Source organism: Mastacembelus armatus, chromosome 2, assembly GCF_900324485.2.
Source record: "Mastacembelus armatus chromosome 2, fMasArm1.2, whole genome shotgun sequence".
In the NCBI taxonomy this organism is placed as follows: Eukaryota; Metazoa; Chordata; class Actinopteri; order Synbranchiformes; family Mastacembelidae; genus Mastacembelus; species Mastacembelus armatus.
Genome location: NC_046634.1, coordinates 5,875,742 through 5,898,506, shown reverse-complemented (window position 1 = coordinate 5,898,506; position 22,765 = coordinate 5,875,742). Strand labels below are relative to the sequence as shown.

Genomic DNA, 22,765 nt, shown 5'->3' with positions numbered 1-22,765 from the left:
ACAATTGAAAAGCTTTCTGACAATATTTATTGTCATGTAACATACAACTGAACATATATGTATGGCTGTAGATATGTATAATGTTCTCTCTCTTTCTCCGTTTCACTCGCCTGTTTCTCTCCCTTTGTTTTCTACATGTATCGCCTTTTTTCTTTTTCTTTGTACCGTCTTTTCATGTGTAACTTGCCTCTAGCTCTGTTTACACTGTAGAGTCATAATGTTTACCGCCTGGAATGCACAGACTTGATTGGCTGAGTGGTATCACGTGGGATGGCTCAACTCGCATGTAATTAGTCTGTGCGTTTCCACTATCGTAAAGTCTACAAAAGCTGCGCCAGTGGAAATAGAAGCGCCCTGTTAGGTTTTAAATCACAATCTACTGTTTTAGCTGTTGCCATCGCGGTCCGCCTGTTAGTGACCTTTGGTCTACAGCATGTATATAACACCAGTTTTGCCTGATGGTCACACAGTAAAATAGTTTGGAAGTGCAGTAGTTCGTTTAGCTATTTAATATCAAGGTCCACTAATCCTCTGCAGAAATGTGTCAGGGGCGTAAATTTGACTTTGCCCTCGTAGCCTGAGGTGAAACTGACGCCTCCTCAATTCATTTATCTCCTTTAAACTTCTCCGTGTTCCACCTTAGTAACTGCAGAAACTATATAACTATAAATAATTACAGTACAAAATGTCCGATGATTAATAGTTTTATTAAAACTATTAAAACATTACCACCTAAGTCTTATTTAAACCAGGAAGCAGCTCTTTTTTTTGTCTGGTTTCACCTTTTTCCATTATCCAGGGATGTTATTTTGAAAATTCTCAAGACGTATTTTTGGAATTCAGAGTCCTTGACCATTTGAAATATGGCCTTTGGGTGTTAGAAAATGGAGCTGAAAGGTACTCCTGCTGTGTTCTGTGACTGTTCTAACGACAAGATCCCACTTCTTCAGAAGACTACATGCTAAACACATGTAAGCTTAAAAATAATTTGGGGTTTAAAAAACTGCCATGTGTCATCTCTGAGATTATCAGGCTTTACTCTCTTTACACGCAGTGTTGAAACATCTTTGCATGTCAGTTTACCAGGCACCGTATCACGTTTTTAGAGGTTTGTGTCGCTGCCTGAAAAAAAGCTAAATCTGACTGTCTGGTTTAAGTCCAGTCAGGATATTCAGCAGCTTTTCACCAGCACTTTTTGACACAGTTTAAATTCTGTTTGCTGTTTTCATGAAACAGTCCAAGGTTTCGGTTTCATGACAGATACAAGTTCCTTGAATCGAACAAAGCATATCCGCCTGAAGGTATTTCATTTTGTACACAGATTTAAAAACATACATCGGTCCCCCTTATGTCAGTGAGTCTTGTGGTTGGCATGTAGTTTCAGCTACACACACCAAATATGGTAGATGTATTGACATCCCTAGTAATAGCCACGCCCAACAGGAAGTGATTTGAGATTTAGTGTGTTTTCAAACATAGTGGCATTTATCATGCTTCTCTTACATCTTACATGTGTCATAAATTGAAAATGTATTCTTTGATACACACGTGCAACACAGCAGACTGACATAGAGCCACCGTGTGGTAAGCTAGTAATTAGAGCTTCCTGTGTCTAAAGGTTGTGAAATTTGGCACACTCTCATTAGTTCTGCACATTTGATGGACATCCCATGTTGAGAGTGCAGTATTCAATGGTCACATGTCAGGGCTTGCAGCACAGGATGTGCTCGGGCCCATCATTGCTGCTCACAGCCTTATTTTTATATTATAAGTAGTATTTAAAGACTTCCAACCCCCCCATCCATCTCACCATTCCCATAATGACATTCCGTTGTCTTACATTACTTGAAAGTGACACAGGATATCCCGTTGTGAAAAGGCACAGGCTTACTGGAGTTACTGGAGAAGGCTTTTCTGATGTACAAGGAAAATGCTTTTTCTTAAAATAGTTGTTATTCTGCCTGACATTTCATTAAAGTTCTTTTTTTGTAGAAAATGGCCTGCTGCACCCTGTTTCCAAATACTATATGGTTACTCCTCTTACTTTTTTGCCCTACTTATCTCCTCTTTCTGGTTGGAGTGTAAAATTATAGAGAAAAGGAGGAAAATGGGTGAATATGGGCTAAATTACGTGCACATTTTTATGTCTGTGTCCTCCCAGCCTTTCATATAAGGTGTTTTTTAGATACTTTAAAAATAAATGTCACATTTAAAGTAAAGTTTGTCAGCAGTTTGTCTACTTACTTTATTACAGAAATCATGAGATTTTTTTTTATTATTTTCTCTCTCCAGCCTGTAAAATCTAAAACACTCCACTCCACTATCTCCCTCCCTTTCTCTCTCAGCATGTGTGCTGTGTTTTTTAGGTCACATGATAAAGCTCCTGTATCTCCTCCAAGCCCAACATTGTTTTGTGCGGCAGAAAGCTGGACCTTGAATTGTTGAAGTTGGACATTTCTAACAGGAGTTTCCATGCATGCTTTTGTTAATGAGGCACATTTGAAGCAGAGAAAAGTGCAAGCAAAGGACATGTGTGAGAAGACTGTAACATACAAGCAGCTGCAGCTAAACAGGCTGGTCATGCCAGTTTAGTTCTTAAGGGCAAGGATTAGTTTTAGGATGAATCGATATTGTGAATGCAACTAATATATTTATGGCTACAAATGGAGAACAAAAAAAAGGAAGTGTGAAGCATCAGCAGAGCGTCTTTGTTTTCTGTTTTGATTTCTTTTTCTCTTTTAAGCTGCAGTGCTTTGGGATTTTCTTCCAACCTGTTTGCACATTTCTTCTTCATCTCTCCCCTCTCAACATCCTTCAAACCAAGTTTGCCACAGCCCAAAACTGGACCCTGTCCAAACTCTTAGAGGTCCTGTAGGTTTGTATGCACAACAGCATCGTCTGTCAGTCAAGCTGCCATTCTTCCTGTCATTCACTGACACTTTGTAACTTCAGTATCTGGCACCAAGATGTGTCCATCTGCAGGATAACAGAGGTGATGTGGTCAGACTTGGGCTGGGTTGCATGAGAGTGTGTTTTGACTGCAGTAAGTGTGTGTGTGTGTGTGTGTGTGTCCCTACAGACAGACTGGCCACACAGAAGCAGATGGAAACACGCACACACACAAACACACACACACACACACACACACACACAAAAACACTAACCAGTGGGTCACATACTTGGCTCCCTTGGCCTTTACTGCTCTGATTCCTCTCCTCATCATTTTTCTTCATACCTCTCCCTCAACTCTGTGCTCTCTGTTCAGTTTTCTCCATAGTTTAAATTTGCACCTCACATGATTCTGATAAATAATCACAACTGTAGAAACTGTGTATTATTTGCACATTAAAAATAGTTTAGAAAATGAATTGAATTACTGTTCCTTCTTATCCAGGGCAAAATAAAATCAAACTATAATCATAACATTGCTATGCAAAGAGACAAAGAGCATACAATCCAAAATACAACATCAACACCTACGTTTACTGATCCTGGTTTGTTCTGCAAGTGAGGCATGAAACTATGTGAGGGTTTAAAGCACAGCCCTGTGCTGATGTGATCTCTTGATAAACTCAGTCTCTTTTTGGTTGTGTGCACTTGTAGAAGGCTGGAATGTTTGCTTTCATTACTACATATTAACTTGACTTGACTCATCAGACTCCCAGGTGAGCCCCTGCCTCCAGCTATTCATTAGGCACAAACCTGAAGCCAGGGCTACAAATCAGGGTCAAAGGTCAGCAGCTTGTTAAGTGAGAAGACATTTGTGAGTGAAACTTGGATCTGGATTTTTTTGGTGTATTTGTCTCCACTCACCTTCATTACTGTGTTTTACCAGTTTCTACCAATCTCCTTAAAAATACTTTCTGAGGAAAGGCTTCAGAAATGTCTCCAAACCTTATCAACATTCTCTCTGATGCATTGCTGTGTGATATTATGGCCCTGGGTTTACTTGTAAATACTTCATGTTCTTCTTTATGTGTATTATTGAAATTCTAATATATGATTATTTATAACTAATGGATTCTGCTTCCATTCTTCTCTTTCAGCAACGTTCCCCTGGCAAAGTGCTCTTTGACCTGGTTTGTGCTCATCTCAACCTCACAGAGGGAGATTATTTTGGACTGGAGTACCAGGACCAGCGGAAGATGACAGTAAGACACATACACACACACACACACACACATACTCAGACACACTGGTATCTATTATGAGACATTTTCTTATTATAGTTATCTCTTATTTTTTTTTCAGATTGACATTTGCATAAATTAAAGTCAGTGTCCTAAAAACTTTGAATTTCACTTTACTTGCCTTGAATTCAGGAAACAAACAATTTGATAGAATGCCTGTAATTAACAGAATATATATTTGTTCTGTGATTTCAAACCTCATGACTTGCACATATCTACATTTAGAATCTTAAATTCAGAGGATTTTCCACAAGTTAACTTTAGCTTTAATCACACTGGTGCACTCAAAGGTTGTGATGAGTCATGGAAGAGCTTGACATACCGCGTGAGGACTCTGCAAGAAACTCCCATTGCACCAATCCTCTACATTTATGTCAAGTTAAAGCCTCACTGCTCCAGCTTTTGCCTGGATACAGTTTTTTCCACCTATGTTATGAAAGTATATCAGGTTCTAATAATTTGCACACTTGGTGAGAATACTGAAGGGTCTGCCTGTCATTTGCAGATACTTTTGTATCCATAGCTGTACTACTGGGCACTATTAGAATCTCCATCAGTGTGAGAATCTCCTCTTAGCTGGAGGACAACAGTCTGATGACAGCCTGTTCTGTCTGCTCTATCAGAAAGAAGACAGATGGACCGAGCCATTCATCAGTCATACATGCAAATACATCACTGTCCTCAAACACAGATGCTCTCTGTGCATGTGACTGCCTCAGGCATAAGAACAGTTGTTTTGCAGTGGACAAGTGGAGCAAATGATGCAATGCTCAATAAACAATGACAGCATTGTCAACACAGATACACACATGTACACACATGAAGCTATACACCACGAAGCTTGACATTACATAGATGTTCATTTGTGTGTGTTTGCTATGATGTTTATGTTTCATAGTGGGACTTTTATAGGTGTAATATATGATCTGGATTTATTACAAGCAGCATTTGAGGCATGACATTTTATATGCGACATTATATACTTGCCATTAATCTTCATAACCTGCTCACGATGTATTTAAAGTGTAATCGTGTATTCAGTGATACACCAACCAAAATACAGCAAACTAAATGATTTTATTATCATAAGTCATTTGCATGTCTGTACCATTTATATACTAAATGAACTGAGGTACCACAATAACAGCTGACACCAACATTTTGTAGAAGAGTATCAGTCTGTGAGGTAATGATAGTAATGTTGTGCTGTGCCGTCCACAGGTGTGGCTGGATCTGCTGAAGCCGACACTGAAACAAATCAGAAGTGAGTAGCTCACACATGCAACCTCATCATTCAACCATCCCTGTTGTGACGGTTATAGTTTTCAGGAAATAATGCATCATAATTGCCAGGAGTAAAATTCTGCCATTTAACATCAGTCATGGTGGTGGTGAAATGATTTTCTCTGCATTCTTTTCTGCCTCTCTCTTCCCATCCCTTCCTTCTTAACCATATCATTTTATTTCCCTCCTTAAGGACCGAAAAACACCATCCTTCGTTTTGTGGTGAAGTTCTTCCCTCCTGACCACACACAGCTCATGGAGGAACTGACTCGGTAGGTCCTCTCCACACAGAAACCACACCTTTGTAAGGAAGAGCTTCTTAAAAGACTTATTGGTTTTCTTTCTGGCCAGTGTTTTCTGTCCTTTGTTTTAGGTACCAATTGTATCTGAACATCACACAACATGTTTCCATTTTGTTTTGTACTTTTTCTTGTTCTTGGTCAGCCATTCACCGTTTATAACACATTTATATCCACATGCCATAACGTCAAATCAACGTTTTTTTTTCTGGGCCCAGATGAGAAATTTGGGAACCAGGCTCATGAAAACATTTGTTATTCCAGACCAGCTGAAAGAGGATGAATGTTCTGACCACTTACGGATCTTGATTCATAGTTTTGGAAAGAAGCAGTTTTCCTGTAAAAAGACTTGTGTGTCAGGATTTTACAGTAATCTCAGACAAGCTGTTTTTCCCCCTGTTAGCATTCAAAGATTTGATTTATAGGACCCACTTTTTGGCTCAGCTGTTTATACCTCCTTGTTTAGAAAGTAAAAATTATCATCAGGCATCCTTAGTAAATACATGTGCCTTTTTGTTTTCTTTAGGATGACTTAGCTCATCAAGGCCAAAAACAAAGTTTATGTTTGTCTAAGCTCATTCGGACGTCTACAATGCGGCATCACATAACCAAAACAGAAATAGAAGTATGATTTGACCTTCCACATTTTCCCATGATGCTGTGGTTCCATCAAACTGCCCAGCTGGATTTACTTGAGACCAAAGCCAAGTAAGAAGCAATCATAGGGCCTCATCTGTGGATCCCCCCACAGATGAAGTTTTAATCCTTAAGATTTTCACACCCCATTTCTGACCATATTTGCCTTTTTCAGAAGGAAGAATTTATCATGATCATGAGATTAGCATCTCATCTGCAGATACCTGACATGCGTCTCACAGAGAAAACACATTGACATAATCCAACATTACTGTTTTCAATTTGAAGCCTCACTGTTTAATACAGATGTATCAGCCGTGTTGAGTTACTGCTAATGCAAACCCAACATTTCCTGTATTCAGCTGGTGAAACACAGGTGGGCTTTTATTGTGAAACAGTCACTGGCAATTCAATGCATCTGTCACCAAATTCAGTGCTGACTTCCACTGATCAATAAATCTGTTGTACATCTACAACAGTCACAGTGAGATGTCAACGGGTGGTGCAGTTCAGCTCCTCGACAAGATAACCAGCTTTACTGAATCACTCGAGTTCTGTGCATCATGAAGTCAGATTGTCATTTGTGGCTGCACTGTAAACAGATACCCGTGCTCCCCTTCTGCCTTATATTGACAGAGTTTTCACTGTGGAATGAAATCACACTTGTTTTTACCACCAGTAACCATGATTGTCATCCAGGACAGAACTCTTAAGGATTGCACCTTTTAATTTACATTATATCATCACCAGTTCAGAATGCTGTGCATATTTTCCACTGACGTCGTTCGGCCTCTTGTGCTCTGCCAGCTGACTCCAGCATTTAACAGGAAGTGGGCATGCAGCCTTCTTTCCTTTGTTTGTCTCTAACAGTGTTTCACTGTTGTCAGTGTTTCCTTTGATGGGTAATGTGGGCACAGACAGACCAAATGTGTAGATTTTTTTTGGAGGGCTGTATTAGCCTTTTATTAAAATGGGATGTTGGCCAGTGTAGTATAGTTAAATGGTAAGAGAGTTTAGAGACTAAGTGTTACTAAGTGATTATTTGTGTTTCTCATGTTACCAATATATTACAGTAGCTCTCTAAACTGTGATCACAGTAAGGTGGCATTCTCCAGTGTGACCTGGCAGGTTGTACTGTATTTCCCACTAAATGATCCTGGTGTAATTAAATAGTACCTCCAGGCTAGAATAAAACAATATGGACTTATTAGTGACGTTATCATACAGTTATAAAAAGGTTGGATTGGATATCGCATAAAAAGCTGCTGTGGCCCATTAATCAAACACTCATACACACATGGATGCAGTCTGTGTTCCTCTGGGAGACATCCTGGTCTTTGCTATTTGTCCTTCTGCAAAATCTGAGCTGATTCATCAGCAAAGCACTCATGGGAATCGTTAAGTGAATTCTGGTGAATTTGTTCTTTCCTTTGACTGAGAATGTTTGTTCTTTGACTCTTTTCCCCTAAATATGTAGCAAATCCTCAAAAAGTACACTAACTAAAGTACACACACCTATTATTTTCTTTGAGCTGATGTATCAGCTGCACTACAACCGTAACACCAACACACACCACCACATTAGGAATTACTTTCAAGTCAGCATAACATATCTGCAGTTGGTGTGTGTGTGTGTTTTAGTGTGTAAAGATGCCAACAGTTTGATGGTAATGGAATTGATTTTAACACTGTAAGCTGTAAGTTTATAGAGTGCATTAACCTAATAACCTCACTTTCTGCTTTCTGTCTTTAATCATCCTCCTTTTCTCATTTCTTCCCTTTTTTATTACACACTTTTCTGTGTTGTGTCTTTCTGTCTTTTTTTAAATCTCCTTTCTTGTTCTGTTGTTTCTTTCTTCAGGTATTTGTTTGCCCTGCAGATCAAACATGACCTGGCTTGTGGTCGTCTCATCTGTAACGACACCAGTGCTGCTCTCATGGTCTCCCACATCATTCAGTGTAAGTGCATCATAAACAAGGCAGGTGGGGCAGATGTTGAAGAGTTAGTTTAGTCCCATTCAGACACGCACCACATCATGATAATGTGATGACAAGCTGTTTGAATAAGCACCTGAGTCAAAAAATGGCAACCTGCTTAGATTATATTACAATTTCAACACTGCATATTGATCTGGATAAAGATTGCAGCAGATAGTGAATGTGGTACATAGTAGTATTGCTAGTATGTCACTGCCTTAGTGGAAAATATAGAAAATAATTGACACAAAAAGGTGTAATTTTAAAACAAAGCTGTCTTTCTCAACATTAAACCCATAAAATCACATGAATGGGAAGAGGATCTCACATTTGGGATGTTTTGTTGGGATTCAGCAGGGCAGATGTTTGTTAGCATGAGACCATGATCCCAGGACTCAAAGTGTTTCCCTCCTGTCACTTTATTTAGTTTCATACAGTGTCAGTATTTCCAGTGACATTATACATGGTATTTGAATCAAATGAACACTGTATGGGAGCATTTCCTCAGTGTGCAGACTCCATATATGGAGGATATAGAATTTATAGGTTCAGTTTAATCTTACAGACGACAGCGAACTACAGCACAGCATGCTAAAGAATATCACTTGGTTACCATGGTAACAGCCAGTCTGTATGAATACCTGCAGGCGGTACAGTATGAGGTTATTATTGTTGGTGTTGACACACTTCATCTGACCTCTGGTAGCATAGATTTTAGGGTATATAGGATTAAAATGAAATGGAGGTAGAAGTAAATCACACAAATGAAAGGAAATGAAATAATGGATTTGTTCTCTTTTTGTTCTATGTGATTGTATTTCTGCTGTTATTTCCTTGGTCTCCTCTTCCACCCTGTGCGTCTTTATTTAATCCTCTTATCGCCCCATCTCACCCTACTTCTCTCTTCATTTTCACTCCAGATAAATATTGAATTGTCACTCCTCTCCCACTTCTGCTTCTCTCCTTCTCCCTCCCCCACCAGCTGAGATAGGAGACTTTGATGATACCCAGAGCTGGCAGCATCTCCTCCACAATAAGTATCTGCCCGACCAGGATGCCATCAGGGACAAGATCACTGACTGCCACCGCAAGCATGTGTGAGTTATCACATGTACATCCACGCATTCATTAACATAGAGTCAGTTTTTAGAAGAGAAAGAGAGATGGATAGTTTCACTGCTCACAGTGGTAAAAACTGGTAAAAGTGGTATTTTTCAAGATTAAGTGCAAGGATTTGAATGGAACCTAAGATGCTGTGTGTTCAGTGCGGATGAAAACGTTACATTGATTTACTAAAATATTTAGCATATATGGTAATTAGACTGCCGTAATAGTTTCTCAGCCTCACTTCCCTTGTTTTTATGGCCAACGCAACAAAATCCAAAAAGTTTTTAATATTGTAATCATATCAAACTGAGAAAAAAAGCATGAAATCCTGACTTACAGAGCAGAAATAAGCTAATGTAAATATATATAATTTTAAAAAATCTATCATTACTATTTTTATTATCTGAATATTTGTTGATTATTGTTCTGTCCCGATAATTAGATTTCCACAGCTACCTAGCATTAATAACGAGAATGTAATTCAAATATAGGTCATTCTAACAGGAGCAGCATTGTTTACCTGCAAATAGCTGCTGAAGATTATCCCTGTTTGGCAAACAACACTGAGCTGACCTCTACTCTGCCTGGGCATCAGTTTTGTGGCAACGTTAAGCTTGAAGGTGTCAGAAGACCTTGTTTTTGCCGTAAACACACACGGCACACACACTTAACTAGTGCTTTATGTCTGACCCACAAAGATATTTATCTGTTTATTCAAATGTGCAGACACAGAGACACACTCACACCCATTACACAATTACACCCTCCCATAAGTCTCTCTCCTGCTGAGATCTTTATCTCTTTAAGTACAAATGCACACAGACACATGTTTAATCTCTCCCCTGCAGTGGTGAGTCTGTGCAAACATACCATTGGCACCAACTTTGTCCTCCTGGACAACACAAACCCATGAACCCCTCCACTCATTTACACTGTAGCTGGGATTTCTTCTTCACTGTTAGCAAAAAACTGAAAATCCATTTCCTCGTTTTCTGGAATGTAAATCAGGAAACACTTTCCGGAACCATAGATAAGACCTGAAAACCAAACCACCGACTTATATTATTTGTCATAGTCACACTCTGCCCCATATGCTCATTCTCTTTCTGTGGGCTTTCCTCTCACGCCTCCTTTTCAATCCCTCAACCTCCTCGAGCTGATGCAGGAAGGAAGTGGCCAATTCAGCAGCTTATACAGGAAACAGGAAGCTCATTTGAGATTTTCTGAGGAAACAAAGTTCTTTTGTGGCAGATTTCTGTGGGCACCACCATCTGATTGGGCTCTATTTTTAGACAGCTGTTTGTTTCTACAGTCACAATAAACCTGGAATAGAAACCTGGAATAGAAACCTGGAATGGGCCATGTCTGACATCTGGGCCATACAAAACAATGAAGGATGTTGATTTCACCCTAAAACGTATGCTAAAACATCCCTGAGGTTGTTGCTATGGAAACCTTATCTGTTGCCAACATATAGCCTCTATCACAGAGACACTATACCTAAACAAAAGAGAAAAATGAGAAACAAGAATTAATGTGTTTTCTGCTTCAGCTTGAGAAAGGTGGATAAGCTGCTGATTGGCTGACAGTTGATTGATGAGTTTGTCTGTCTCCTCCACAGTGGGCAGACTCCGGCAGAGTCCGACTACCAGCTGCTGGAAATTGCTCGGCGGTTGGAGATGTATGGTATTCGCCTGCACCCAGCCAAGGACAGAGAGGGCATTAAACTCAATCTGGCCGTGGCACACACTGGGGTCCTGGTTTTCCAGGTAAAACCTTAAACTAGAAGCTCAAACCTTCTCAGCGTACTGTATTAAAGTGAGACATATTTATAACGCTACTTCCTCAAACCTATAGTAAAACCAATAAATAACCTTTAACACCAGCTCTCATTGATTGCAATTAATCACATTTGTGCTTCGAGCAGGAATAGCCAATCAGAAACAAGGATTTACCCTTCTTCTGAATGATCTGCTTTCTTGAGTGAATCCAGAAACGTAAAAGTGCGACAAGGTCATAGTGAGCTCTTTCAGCACAAGCTTAAATGTAGTGCAAGATTAAATGCTGCTGCACAATGCTAGTCAGCATTTCATGGTCTAATGAAGGCCATGCCTTCATTTTCTCTATTATGTTTTGAGCTAAAGAAAAAATGCACCTCTCTATTGACTGAACTGACCCCAATTAAGTCCTGGATGCACTATTTCTTTGGCCTGATTTTTTTCACAAGTGCTGGTGCTTGAATTTTTAGCTGATATGACAACTTGGTTAATTGGTTCATGAGGTTTTGCTGTAAGTCTCCACCCAGCTTCCCACAGCTTGGAAAGAGGAAGCCACTGAATGGCAGTTTGTTCTAGTGCAGAAGTCCCACCATCCATTTATACTGTCTGTCTTTGATTTCCAAGAATGAAACTTGTCTGTTTGGAAGGAGTTAAAGAGAAAGTGCTTGAAATAATTTTACATTTTATTTTTAAATTTTCTGTTATGGTTTGTCTTTTTTCTTGTATGATGGGAATCGTTTTCATAATATCTTTTTTTATTCAGGGATACACAAAAATTAATGCCTTCAACTGGTCTAAAATTCGCAAGCTGAGCTTCAAACGCAAAAGGTTCTTAATCAAGCTGAGAGCTGACCCCGCTGTAAGTCCATGCTGCTTGTCTTTCCCTTCCTTTACTTCCCTTGCCTTTTTTTAAATTTTCTTTTCCTCTGTCTTTAATCACATCTGCCTCTTCATCTTCCAGCAGAATTCCCACCACGACACGCTGGAGTTTGCCATGGCCAGCAGGGATTGCTGTAAGATCTTCTGGAAGATCTGTGTGGAGTATCACGCCTTCTTCAGGCTCTTTGAGGAGCCCAAACCCAAACCCAAGCCCATCCTCTTCACCAGAGGATCCTCATTCCGGTTCAGGTCAGGAGAGGATAAATAGGGAGGGACAGGAATCTATTACATGTCTGCATTTGTCTTTGATTTGTTGTTCCTCACTTAATCTCCTCTCTTTGTACCTGCAGTGGTCGAACCCAGAAGCAGATCATTGACTATGTAAAGGACTCAGAGCTCAAGAAAGTTCCATTTGAAAGGTTAAGCTCCCTCCTTTTAGGTTCCTCCAACAACAGAAACAGCGATCATTGCTTGAGACAGAACATACCTCCACCACACTAACAAACACAGCACTTATTATTGTGGCAAGGACACAAACCAGTTTTCAGATTTCTGTGTTTGCCTCTTTTTAGGAAACACAGTAAGATTCTGTCCATGCCCCCTCAGTCTTCTTCCTTCAAATCACATATGCCCAAAGAGGTAATACATCATCATTAGTCTCTATTTACTTCTTGTTTAGTGCATTTTTTCTGTCTTTGTTACTTTCCTTATAAAAGTTGTGGACATTTATAGGCTCCTTGTGTCTGTTTTTATTACTGCTGTGTTTAAATCTAAATCTGCTCTGTGGCTGTTGGTACAAAACTGTTTTTGTCCTGAGCAGCCCCAGGGAGAAAGGCAGTGTGAATGTGTGCTTTCACTCTGACTGTTCCTGTAAATAACAATTTTTTTCAGAGCCAGTAAATCACTTTAATGAGGCCAGGTTTACAAAGCTTTCTCATCAATTCTCTCGTCTTCTCTTCTATAACCCATCCCTCCCTCTTCTCTCTATGTTCTGTTTTTTTTCTATTTCTTATTTGCAGAGTGCTTTGTCTGTCCCGTTAGCAGACCAGCCCGACTCAGCCAGACTGGGCCATCAAGCTGCATCTAATGGTTTAGATGAGCCACCTGCAGGCACGTCCTCCACCAACGGTTTCCACAGCCTACCGACAGCACCTGGCTCAGACCCGATACAGTCTAGACAGAACCACCATAGCACTGGATCAGCTCAGGACCAGCAGCTCCTCAACCCAGGTCCATCCTGCAGGGCAAACAAAGGCAGCAGCTCTTCTATTCCTTACATAGACTGCAGTGACAGTGAATGTGACATGACAAAGAACATCAGGGCTACCAGGGGCCACAGCAATGGGAATGACAGCAATGAGGATGAGCCTGCTGCAAATAATAATAAGCATGGGGGCAGTGTTGGTAACAATGGGGGACAGACAGGGAGTCTGTTTGGGGTTGTAAATGGGTTTTACCACACCAATCACCAGGGACTGATGCAGCAGCCTCAACAGCCAGGTATATTTAGACAGCAGCAGCAGCAAAGTATGCTGGGTAAGCCTGTAAATCAGGCTCCAGCATCTAACAAACTAGGCGCGAGTCACGAGCTAACAGATGATGAAGTTTTGCCAAATGGTGGCTCGTTTCATGGCCGTATCCCACTCCACAGCACACTGTTAGATGAGATCTTTCAGGGTCGAGACAAACGAGGTGCTGCAATAGGTCGCCCGTTAGGAACCGGGACTCGGAGCCAGTGCTCCAGCCCCGTCATCAGCAGCTTCCACCACCGCACAAACTCGCTCAGTCACACCGAGATGACCAATGGTCACGGTCAGCCGCCCTCAGCCTCACACTGGAATGATGGTGGACAGTATTATAGTAAACGTCCAGGAGTGGTCCCTGTGGAAACCCCTACTGTTCCGCCCTCATCCCACCCACTGAACGGCTACGGCAGCTACTCCCCAATCACCTCAAACCGCACACCACCACATTTGGCCAAACTGTATAACAACAACATGAGGAACCGCTCTGACACCGATCCATTCATTCTCAGCCAGCTGACATCTACACCCATCCACCACCCCGACACACAGCGCTCCAGGCTGCACACCCAAGCCCCTTGCTCTGCACCACTGGAGCGAAGAATGATAATAACTAATGGTAATCATACAGGAAACCTCATGGTTCAGGGTCAGGCACGGTCCAGTGCGGTGCAACGCCTGTTTGGAAACCAGGGAATGCCCAGTAACAGCCCAACACATAAGAATCACAACAATTTAAACCAGCCAGTTCAGATGATCGACGGGTCCACAAGCAGTGGCAGTGACACCAGCGACACAGAGTCCGACACTGGTAGTAGCGCGTACAGCCATCCGTTAATGTACGGCAACCCTGCTGCTGTCAGCTCCCTGAATTCAGTTAACTCGAATGGCGTGAGCTCGTCCCCGCCTCATAACAAGCTCTCCTTCGGGAGTCTGCAGCTGCAGGGGGGGGGACGATGGTGAGGGAGAGGCGGAGGAAGGGTGTTACCACTTTAATGAGGAAGATGTAGGTGGTCAGGTTTTTAGCTGTTGAGAGGGATGTGCATAAAACATAGATTAGCCGCAAATTAACAATTATTATGAATAAGACATACTGTATACTCATATGTATCAATTGTAATTTCCTAATTTAGCGTAGTACAGATGAACCACTGTTATGTCCAAGCTATATGAATGACAACTGAGAAGCATTGCATTCATATTTGAATATTAAAATAGAATAAGTAGTTTTAGTCCACTTTTTTACACTAGGTTAGCTTTGATACACTTTATATACAGTAATCAAACACATTTTAAGGCAAAGCTTCTAACAATATTTTTAGAGTTTGGACATTTCTGACATATTTTGTCATTTTCTGAGAAATCAGTAATATTGCAGCTGTTTCTAATCTCCACAGTCTTCATTTTTGTATTGAGTTTTATATGCAAACCTCTTGACTTTACACATAGCAAAAACGTTAGCTGGCTAAGTTTAGCTAGTCAATGAGAGAATCAGAAAAAATCCTGGCGGCAGTCCTAGCAGTTGGCTGTAAAGTATAAAATTGGTTAACTGTGGGAAATGCTTTAAGGAAAACCTTTGTTTTAATGTGCCATGACTTTAAGCTTCACTGTAGAGGTATGCGCGTATGAAAACAGGTTATGTAGTGAGTTAGGAGTCATTTAAAACCTCCATATGCAGGATTGTAGTTTGTTTGAGAGCCTTGGTAAAGCTTATGTCAGGTTGTTCCATTTAGAAATAATGAATCTGGGGATTGTGACTCACTTTTGTAAATGAGGAGAAAATGATATTTGTCTGTTGTGAATTGCTCACATGTTGAAACAGAAGCAGTAAATTGATTTTAGTTGGTGTTGTCACACAGTTGACAGTCTGTTCTGTAAACTCTGGAGTTGACCAGGAACTGAAAAAGACTGTTTGTAGTAATGTAGTGTCCTACTTGAGGATCTTCTCTAAAATCTAACTTCTAGGATTATTCGACTGTTGTCTTGTGTAATAGATGGGCTAAGTTAATTAAGGGATTGCAGAGGAAGCAATGGAGGTTTAAAGGTGTACACAGATGGTAAACACAGTTTCTGAAGCAGTCTATGGTGGTTTGGACTGTGATAGATCACATAGGATAGATATTACCCTGTAATTGTACAGTGTATTTGGATCTTGTTGGTAGATAACGGATTATACTTGAATTGGTAGAAAAATGTGTTTTCATTCGTAAGCTACTGGGATGTGTTGGAGGAGGAACTCCAGCTAGTGGCCTGTCTGCCTTCTCGTTTGGTTTTGGCCGAGCTCACATCCCTTGATTGGAGCACTTTTTAATGTCGATTTCTCTGTCTGGTGTTGTGTTGCATTGTAATGTGGATGTTTGTGGTAGAGATCTTTGTAGTGATTGTGAATAGATTTGCATCAATCCAAATGTTAGGGAGAGCATTGACCCTAGAGTTTAACATGAGCCTAACCTCTATTTTTGATAGTACCTGAAGCCCCACGTTATCACTATATATCTAATTCAGGTGCATTATGTGCGCTTATGCTTTCTCTTTTGGTTGGTCGTGGGCTTTCTTCAGTCTTAATTTCTTTCTGTGGCTTTTATGTCCTTTTGTTCACAGTTTGACACACATTTGTACACACAATAAGCAAAAATCAAACACAGCAGCTGTGACTGTTACACCTGTGAGCATCTAGAGCTGTCTGCTTTGCTTGGCTTGGCCCCTGGCATGTACTACAGCCACACACACAAAAGGTAACTGTTATCTTTCACATACTGTGGATGCTGTTTTCTGTTATGATGCTGTTTTTTGGAGGTGTGCTGGACTCTCATCTCCATCACTGTTGTTTGCTGGCTATGAGGTGACTTAACTTACTATCAGGATTTTACCACCGTCTAAAATCTGAAAACATTTCTTTCCTTGGAGCCACTGCTTCTGCTTGGAACAAATGTTGATGTTTCTTGCTTTGTAAATGCACAGTTTTGAAGCATGTTCCTGGAGGAAAATGCTCCTCACCATTTCCTTTCTTTACTGTGAATGCATGTTAACCAGGCAAGCAAAATCTCTGCTTTACTGTCATTCTGCTCTGTTTTTTGCTCACTCAGTGTTTCTGACATGGGGTAAAAAAATGACTCTTCATATTTGAGAAGAATTTGGTGCAGTAAAAGAAAAACTTAGAAATGCGTAGGCTCACATTTTTCACACAGTTTTCATGCCTTTCTCATTACTACATGCGTGGTTGATTTACTGCACCATGTCTTTTTAAAATATTTAGAAATCATTTTTGTTTTGCCCCAGGTTTTCTCACTGTGCACAAATATGGAACAGGGTTGATTCGACTCCAGTGCTCTTGAAACTGAGCGAGAGGGTGGATGTAGGCAGACAGACAAGTGAAGTTAAGTTTAATGCAAATGCAAGTGCAAAAAAAGATCAGGAATCAGGAGAGACATGGCATTTTATGTTATATGGTGTTAAAGTCTGAGTATTGTCAGCAGCTGGACACACACACATATATATATATATATATATATATATATATATATATATATATATATATATATATATATATATATATATATATGTATATATGTATATATATATGCTGGAGTCGAATACACCTTGTCTCCACTATCACTGTCACCAAATAGCACTTTCAGCAAGTCACTTCCATTGAGGTTTTTTTGTAATTGTACTGTACATACAGTAGCAGACTGATAGATAATGATTGTATTGTAATTTGTATGTAAATGGAGTTAATCAGAGCCAGATTTGCTCAATTTACCTTAAATTGAAAAGTTAAATGATAGTAGTTTTTTCTGCACACACTGATGCTGTGTTTGGAGAATTTGGTTGAAATTTTGGGAAATGTGCTTATTCTTCCTGAGAGTTTGATGAGAATACCACTTATGTCACTAATTATGAAGCTACACCAGGCAGCCAGTCACTAAGTAGAAACAGAGTAAACAGTTGACCCTGCTGTGTCTGAACATAACAAAACCAGTCTTCATCGCCTCTGTATTTCAATAATAACATATTCTACCTTGTTAGTTTAGTCTATACAAAAAACTATAGTGTAAAATTTTATGTTGCTTGTGGAAAGAGCCAGGATGGCTGTTTCACTTATTTCTTCCATTTTTTTATGTCAATATAAGCCAAATGCCTGCAGGTCGTAGCTTTTTATTTACCTTACATTCATGAAGTTTAAGTTTAAGTGACCTGCTCATTTAAGTCTCAGGAGGAAAACAAACACACATATTTCCCAAAATGTCAAGCTATTTTCTTTAAATTGACATTATTAAAATGATCTAGAGTTTTAAGGTTTTATCTGTGCTTTTCTTTCTGTTTACATAACACACTTTTTACTGACTTCTTTTGAAGGAATGAACCGGCTTCATGGCTGTTCTTATTTTGTGATGTGAAGATTGGCGGCAGCGTATGGCTTAGCAACATTTTTAGCCTAAAATCATAATCAATACTAATGCACAGGTCAGACTGCTGCCAGTTTAGCTAGAACTGCCAACAAGTCTATATTCCTGTCTAAGAAATGCACTGAGATGATCAGTTTTTCCATCAGTGCACACTGACTATATGGCCTAAAGATGCACTGACTCACAGGTTTTCTCTCGCTCTTGTAACACTTTGGATTCATCTGTCCTCCTTTATTTTCATCACAAAACATCTGCTGAATTTTTCCTTGTGACTTCTCTGTTTTACTTCACCCTTCATCTCTCTTTTAACACTGTAACTGATTGTGTGCACTAGTATCAATAAAAACTGACTTTGTATGTTCGAAGAAAAGGGACTCCAGAATTTTCTGTCGAGGGAACTAGTCTCCAACTACCTCTGCCCCACCCCTCATACGCACCCACTTCCCGGCACCTATGTCTCGTGTTGTGGTAGTTAGACTGTAGAGTAGTGGCTGTTTGTTTCGTTCAGCATGTGCTGCACATGTGATTGGAGCCGTGTCTGTGTTTCACCTGTGTTTTTGTTGTAGCACTGTGTAGTTGTTTTCTGTATCGTGGTAAGTTCTTTTATAGCACTCATCACAGATCTGCACTCAGTGATTGCCATGGTTTTACCCATGATCCAGTTTGGTGTGTAACAGTGGACTCTTTGGAAACTTTGCACATGGGCAAGTATACAGTCACAACCTAGTACTCTGTAGTTAACCTCTGTAGTGACTCTAGCTGTAGTGATAAATAGGGTTTAACTTTTTGTTCTTCTCTACAGATGCTGATGTTTTAGTTGCCAGAAGTAGATTTAAACTACAATCAGACCAGACTCCTATTAAAAACCTGTCACCTGTCTATAGAAGACTGTGCATTGTAGGGGAAATAGAAAGACTAGATATTTCTAGTCATAATGCAGTCATGCTACTTGTTTAATTAGAGATAACATGATTACTTAATTAATCAGCTGACAGAAAGTAATCATTGTTGGATGTGAGCGTTTCAGCTTGTGAGTGTAAACTGAATTCCTTTGGGTTTTGGATTGGACCAATCAAGTCAATTAAGAAATATCACCTGGGATTCTCAAACACTGTAATAGACATTCCCATCTTCTTTCATTTTATACCTGCTTAACCAAGAAAATAATTGGCTGATAAAACTAATTATGAAAATAATCATTAGCTGCAGCTCTATTTTACATAGACTGACCTACATTGCTTTACAAAGGCTACATGTATGTCTTTGCTGATAACCATTTTATTTCAAGCTGACAGCTTTTTAATGTATACACCTGCATTATTTGTCTTTTTACTTACCCTGATAATGCACTGATATGGCTTTCATTTAAAGAATTACAAATCAACTGATTTGTATAATCCATAGGTCCTTATTAACCATCTCCTTCTTAATTTTTATTCTTTTTCTTTTTTACTATTTGTAACCTTATTATAGATGAGAATCCAAATAAGTAAATGAGGAGTAGATGTAGCCTTGTTCAGGGCTGAGGGATTGTAGCATTTATGTCATGTGAAGATCTGCTGGGTCATTTTAAGACCTGGCACGTTAAGCTTGAAATTCATTGCCATGCAGTTTGCTTACATTGAGAAGATTTTTTGGAAGTGTTTATGTTTTCTGAATACAGCAGTATGAACCCTTTTCGTCTACCAAGAAATTAAATGAAAATACTTCCATAATAATCAAATAAGAAAATAGACAATGGCAATGAATTTCATGAAAACAGCTGAATCACATATATAAAATCTATTTTAACACCTTCGTTTGTCCATCCTCTCCCGATCTCACTGTTTGTTTTGTTCCTGTCCCTGTCTCCCTCTCTCCATTTTCCAATTTTCCTCTCTTCTACCAGGAAGTCCCAGTTCAGGCGACTCTCCTCTGGGAAGTCCTCATGTAGTAGTTAATGGCAATGGCCCAGTGAATGACCAGGTGATGGGCAGCCCCAGTGTCCTGGGTCCAGGTCAGAGCCCTGAGAGGCAGCAGCTGTCACCTCTCACCAGCCCACTGCTCACTGAAGCTGGATATGTCCGCAATGATGATGAAGACGAGGCAAGGAGAAAGGTGGGTTTAGAGATAGCAACAGGGTGGAAGATTCAAGTCAAACCAAAATGAATATACTGATGGATGGACAGTTGGATCAATCTCATCTTTCTCTCTGTGTCCAGAAGTTTCCCACAGACAAGGCCTACTTCATAGCCAAGGAACTGTTGACCACAGAGCGGACCTACCTCAAAGACCTGCAGGTCATCACAGAGGTGAGGAATTCTACATTTTTCTGTCTCTGACAAGACCAGGACCAGGGCTGTCCAAGTGTGAATATGTTCCCTGAGGTATACAGCCCTGCATAACATACAGGGAGCATGTAAGCCAAGGTTGGCTTCCTTTAAGGCCAGAGTACTGCCATGGTGTGTTGTGACCATGTGCAAGTGCTTTAATCTGCATGTGAATGGTGGGGGGTGTCAGCCCAAGGATTGTAAAAGTTGGCATGTGTTTGAAAGTCCAAAATATTAGGACTGAGAACTTAAGTCTGTCTTCATTTATTGTGAAACCAAATGTTAAGCTGGGAGCCTTTTCTCTCATGTGGCATTAATATACTAGAGCTGTGCAAACTCTCTGTTCCACTACTTTGGACTTCCCATCCTCAACGTGTTAAGTTTGACTCAGAACTGAAGACTGAAGTTCAGCTTCTGAGCATTTGTGATCCGTATTATTGTGCAGATGACAGATGATATACAACTTCCAAATGTGTCTTTTAAGTGACATTCACCCTTTTCCAGAGGAACAGAAGAAAGCAATGCATGTGTCACAGCTGACCTCCTGTTCTGCTGGCGGATTTATACCCTGTTTGATGTTTGAAACTACGCAGTCTATTAGCTCTTTAGTTTACAAGTAAAACCACTGAAATCAACACAGAGGAAAAACTGACTCTGCATTCACATAAACAGCATGTTGAATGCCGAGTCCTGGGATGGAAGTGCAGCTCAGGTTGGGTCAGACTGTGGCTTTGCATTTATGTCTGTTTTACCGCAGGTTACTAACAGATGAGGGGAAATCAGCAGCAGGAGTTTATTGAGTAGAGGCCACTAATTGTGGAAACACAGGTTGAGACACCTGGTTCCTGAAGAGCCCATTACCTTAATATTATGAAGCTGACCATGATTTGTAGCCTCCCTGTGGAGGGGAAAATCTCATATTAGCCTCCATGTGTATTTTTCTCCCTCTCAGCTGTTTTTCTTCTCCACAGCAGTTTACGCCCTCTTTGATGTGGCAGGAAGGGTGCGCTGGTGCTTTTTTAAAACCTTTAAATATTTTTTTTGGCTGGTACAGTTCAGGCCTGAGATCCCACACCCTTCCCTCCCCTCCCCCTCTGTCACCCATCCTCTCTCTCTTGCACCAAATCCTTCTGTGAAACAGCTGGTCAGCCTCTCGTCTATAGGAACTGTCATAATCTTGTGATCTGCTCTGAGGGAGAATATATATGTCAATTGCTTCTTAAATGTAGAAGAGCTGGCACATGGGGAACTGTACAAAATACTTGAAGAGCACATGACGTAACTTATTATCTGTATTTGTATTTCTGCTGTGTTTATCTATGGTAGTCCTTCCAGAGTATTGTGGGGAAAGATGAGGCCTTCCCAGACCCTGTTAAGAACCTGATCTCTGCCAACTACGATCCGGTCTACAAATTTCACCAGGGATTCCTCAAAGAGGTGGAGCAGCGGCTGGCACAGTGGTCAGTATCTGTTTATTTCCATTCAGAAAACTGAAAGGTTTCTTACACTTCCATGCAAACAGAGCATCTGTAAAATTGTACACAGTGGGAACCTGTGCACTGATAATCATACTTACAGGAATACATTCTAGGAAAAACACTACAGCTCAGGTTGGCAAATGATCTCTTTTTATGGTAATAATACCAAAACTCAGTGTTGTTACATTAGCTGGGTTGAATCCATGGGGAATGGGATTACTGGATGGAAGAACACATTCTGCAGAGAAATGAGAAGCACTTTAAGACCAGATTAGCCAACAAAGGATTTCACACTGCTGTTGAATTTCTGTATCAGTTGCATTGTTTGACATTGGCTTTTTTTAATCTGAAGCAATGTTTCACAGCTTTGTGACAACATAAATAATACATTTGAGTTCTGTATGTCCATTCATCTTATCAGTGATAGGAAAAGTTTACAGTGCATTTCTCACATTTAAGGTTGTAACTCACTGCATGGGAACTAATGTGCACATACAAATTTGAAGGCCTCATTTCATGCTATGGGAATGTTTTCTGTTGTTTTATGTATTGACACACAATAGAAACACACACACACACACACACACACACACACACACACACACACACACACACACACACACACACAGGCCCAGGGAGTTGCTGTAGGATGAATGGGATTATGGGAATTGAGTGACAATGGGCCACTCACATGTGAGGAAATGTAACTCTGACCTGACATCTACTGGTGAATAAATGTCACTGCACTTAAATGTGTCTTCGATATTCACTGCTTTGCCTCTGTTAGGGAGGGTCGATCCAACGCCCACATTAAGGGAGACTATCAACGAATTGGTGACGTTTTACTTAAAAACATTCAGGGTCTGAGGGTAACTATAACCTCCCTTCTTTTAATT

At 40.3% G+C, this 22,765-nt stretch overlaps 1 protein-coding gene across 3 annotated transcripts in view; it reads left to right on the top strand.

The window, feature by feature from the left end:
* LOC113127144 (FERM, ARHGEF and pleckstrin domain-containing protein 1-like) overlaps window positions 1-22,765 on the top strand; it is a 46,044-nt gene that overhangs the window by 17,516 nt on the left and 5,763 nt on the right. The window contains exons 3-17 of one of the 3 annotated variants that reach the window (XM_026301431.2): window positions 4,047-4,151; window positions 5,412-5,454; window positions 5,668-5,746; window positions 8,271-8,368; window positions 9,369-9,483; window positions 11,115-11,262; window positions 12,035-12,130; window positions 12,236-12,399; window positions 12,501-12,569; window positions 12,723-12,789; window positions 13,170-13,380; window positions 19,971-20,179; window positions 20,284-20,373; window positions 21,718-21,851; window positions 22,657-22,738. In XM_026301431.2, the coding sequence (XP_026157216.1) occupies window positions 4,047-4,151; window positions 5,412-5,454; window positions 5,668-5,746; window positions 8,271-8,368; window positions 9,369-9,483; window positions 11,115-11,262; window positions 12,035-12,130; window positions 12,236-12,399; window positions 12,501-12,569; window positions 12,723-12,789; window positions 13,170-13,380; window positions 19,971-20,179; window positions 20,284-20,373; window positions 21,718-21,851; window positions 22,657-22,738 (1,710 nt within the window). Of the gene's footprint in view, window positions 1-4,046; window positions 4,152-5,411; window positions 5,455-5,667; window positions 5,747-8,270; window positions 8,369-9,368; window positions 9,484-11,114; window positions 11,263-12,034; window positions 12,131-12,232; window positions 12,400-12,500; window positions 12,570-12,722; window positions 12,790-13,169; window positions 13,381-19,970; window positions 20,180-20,283; window positions 20,374-21,717; window positions 21,852-22,656; window positions 22,739-22,765 lie in introns of all 3 variants that reach the window. The other 2 variants (XM_026301432.2, XM_026301429.2) reach the window with 2 other exon arrangements.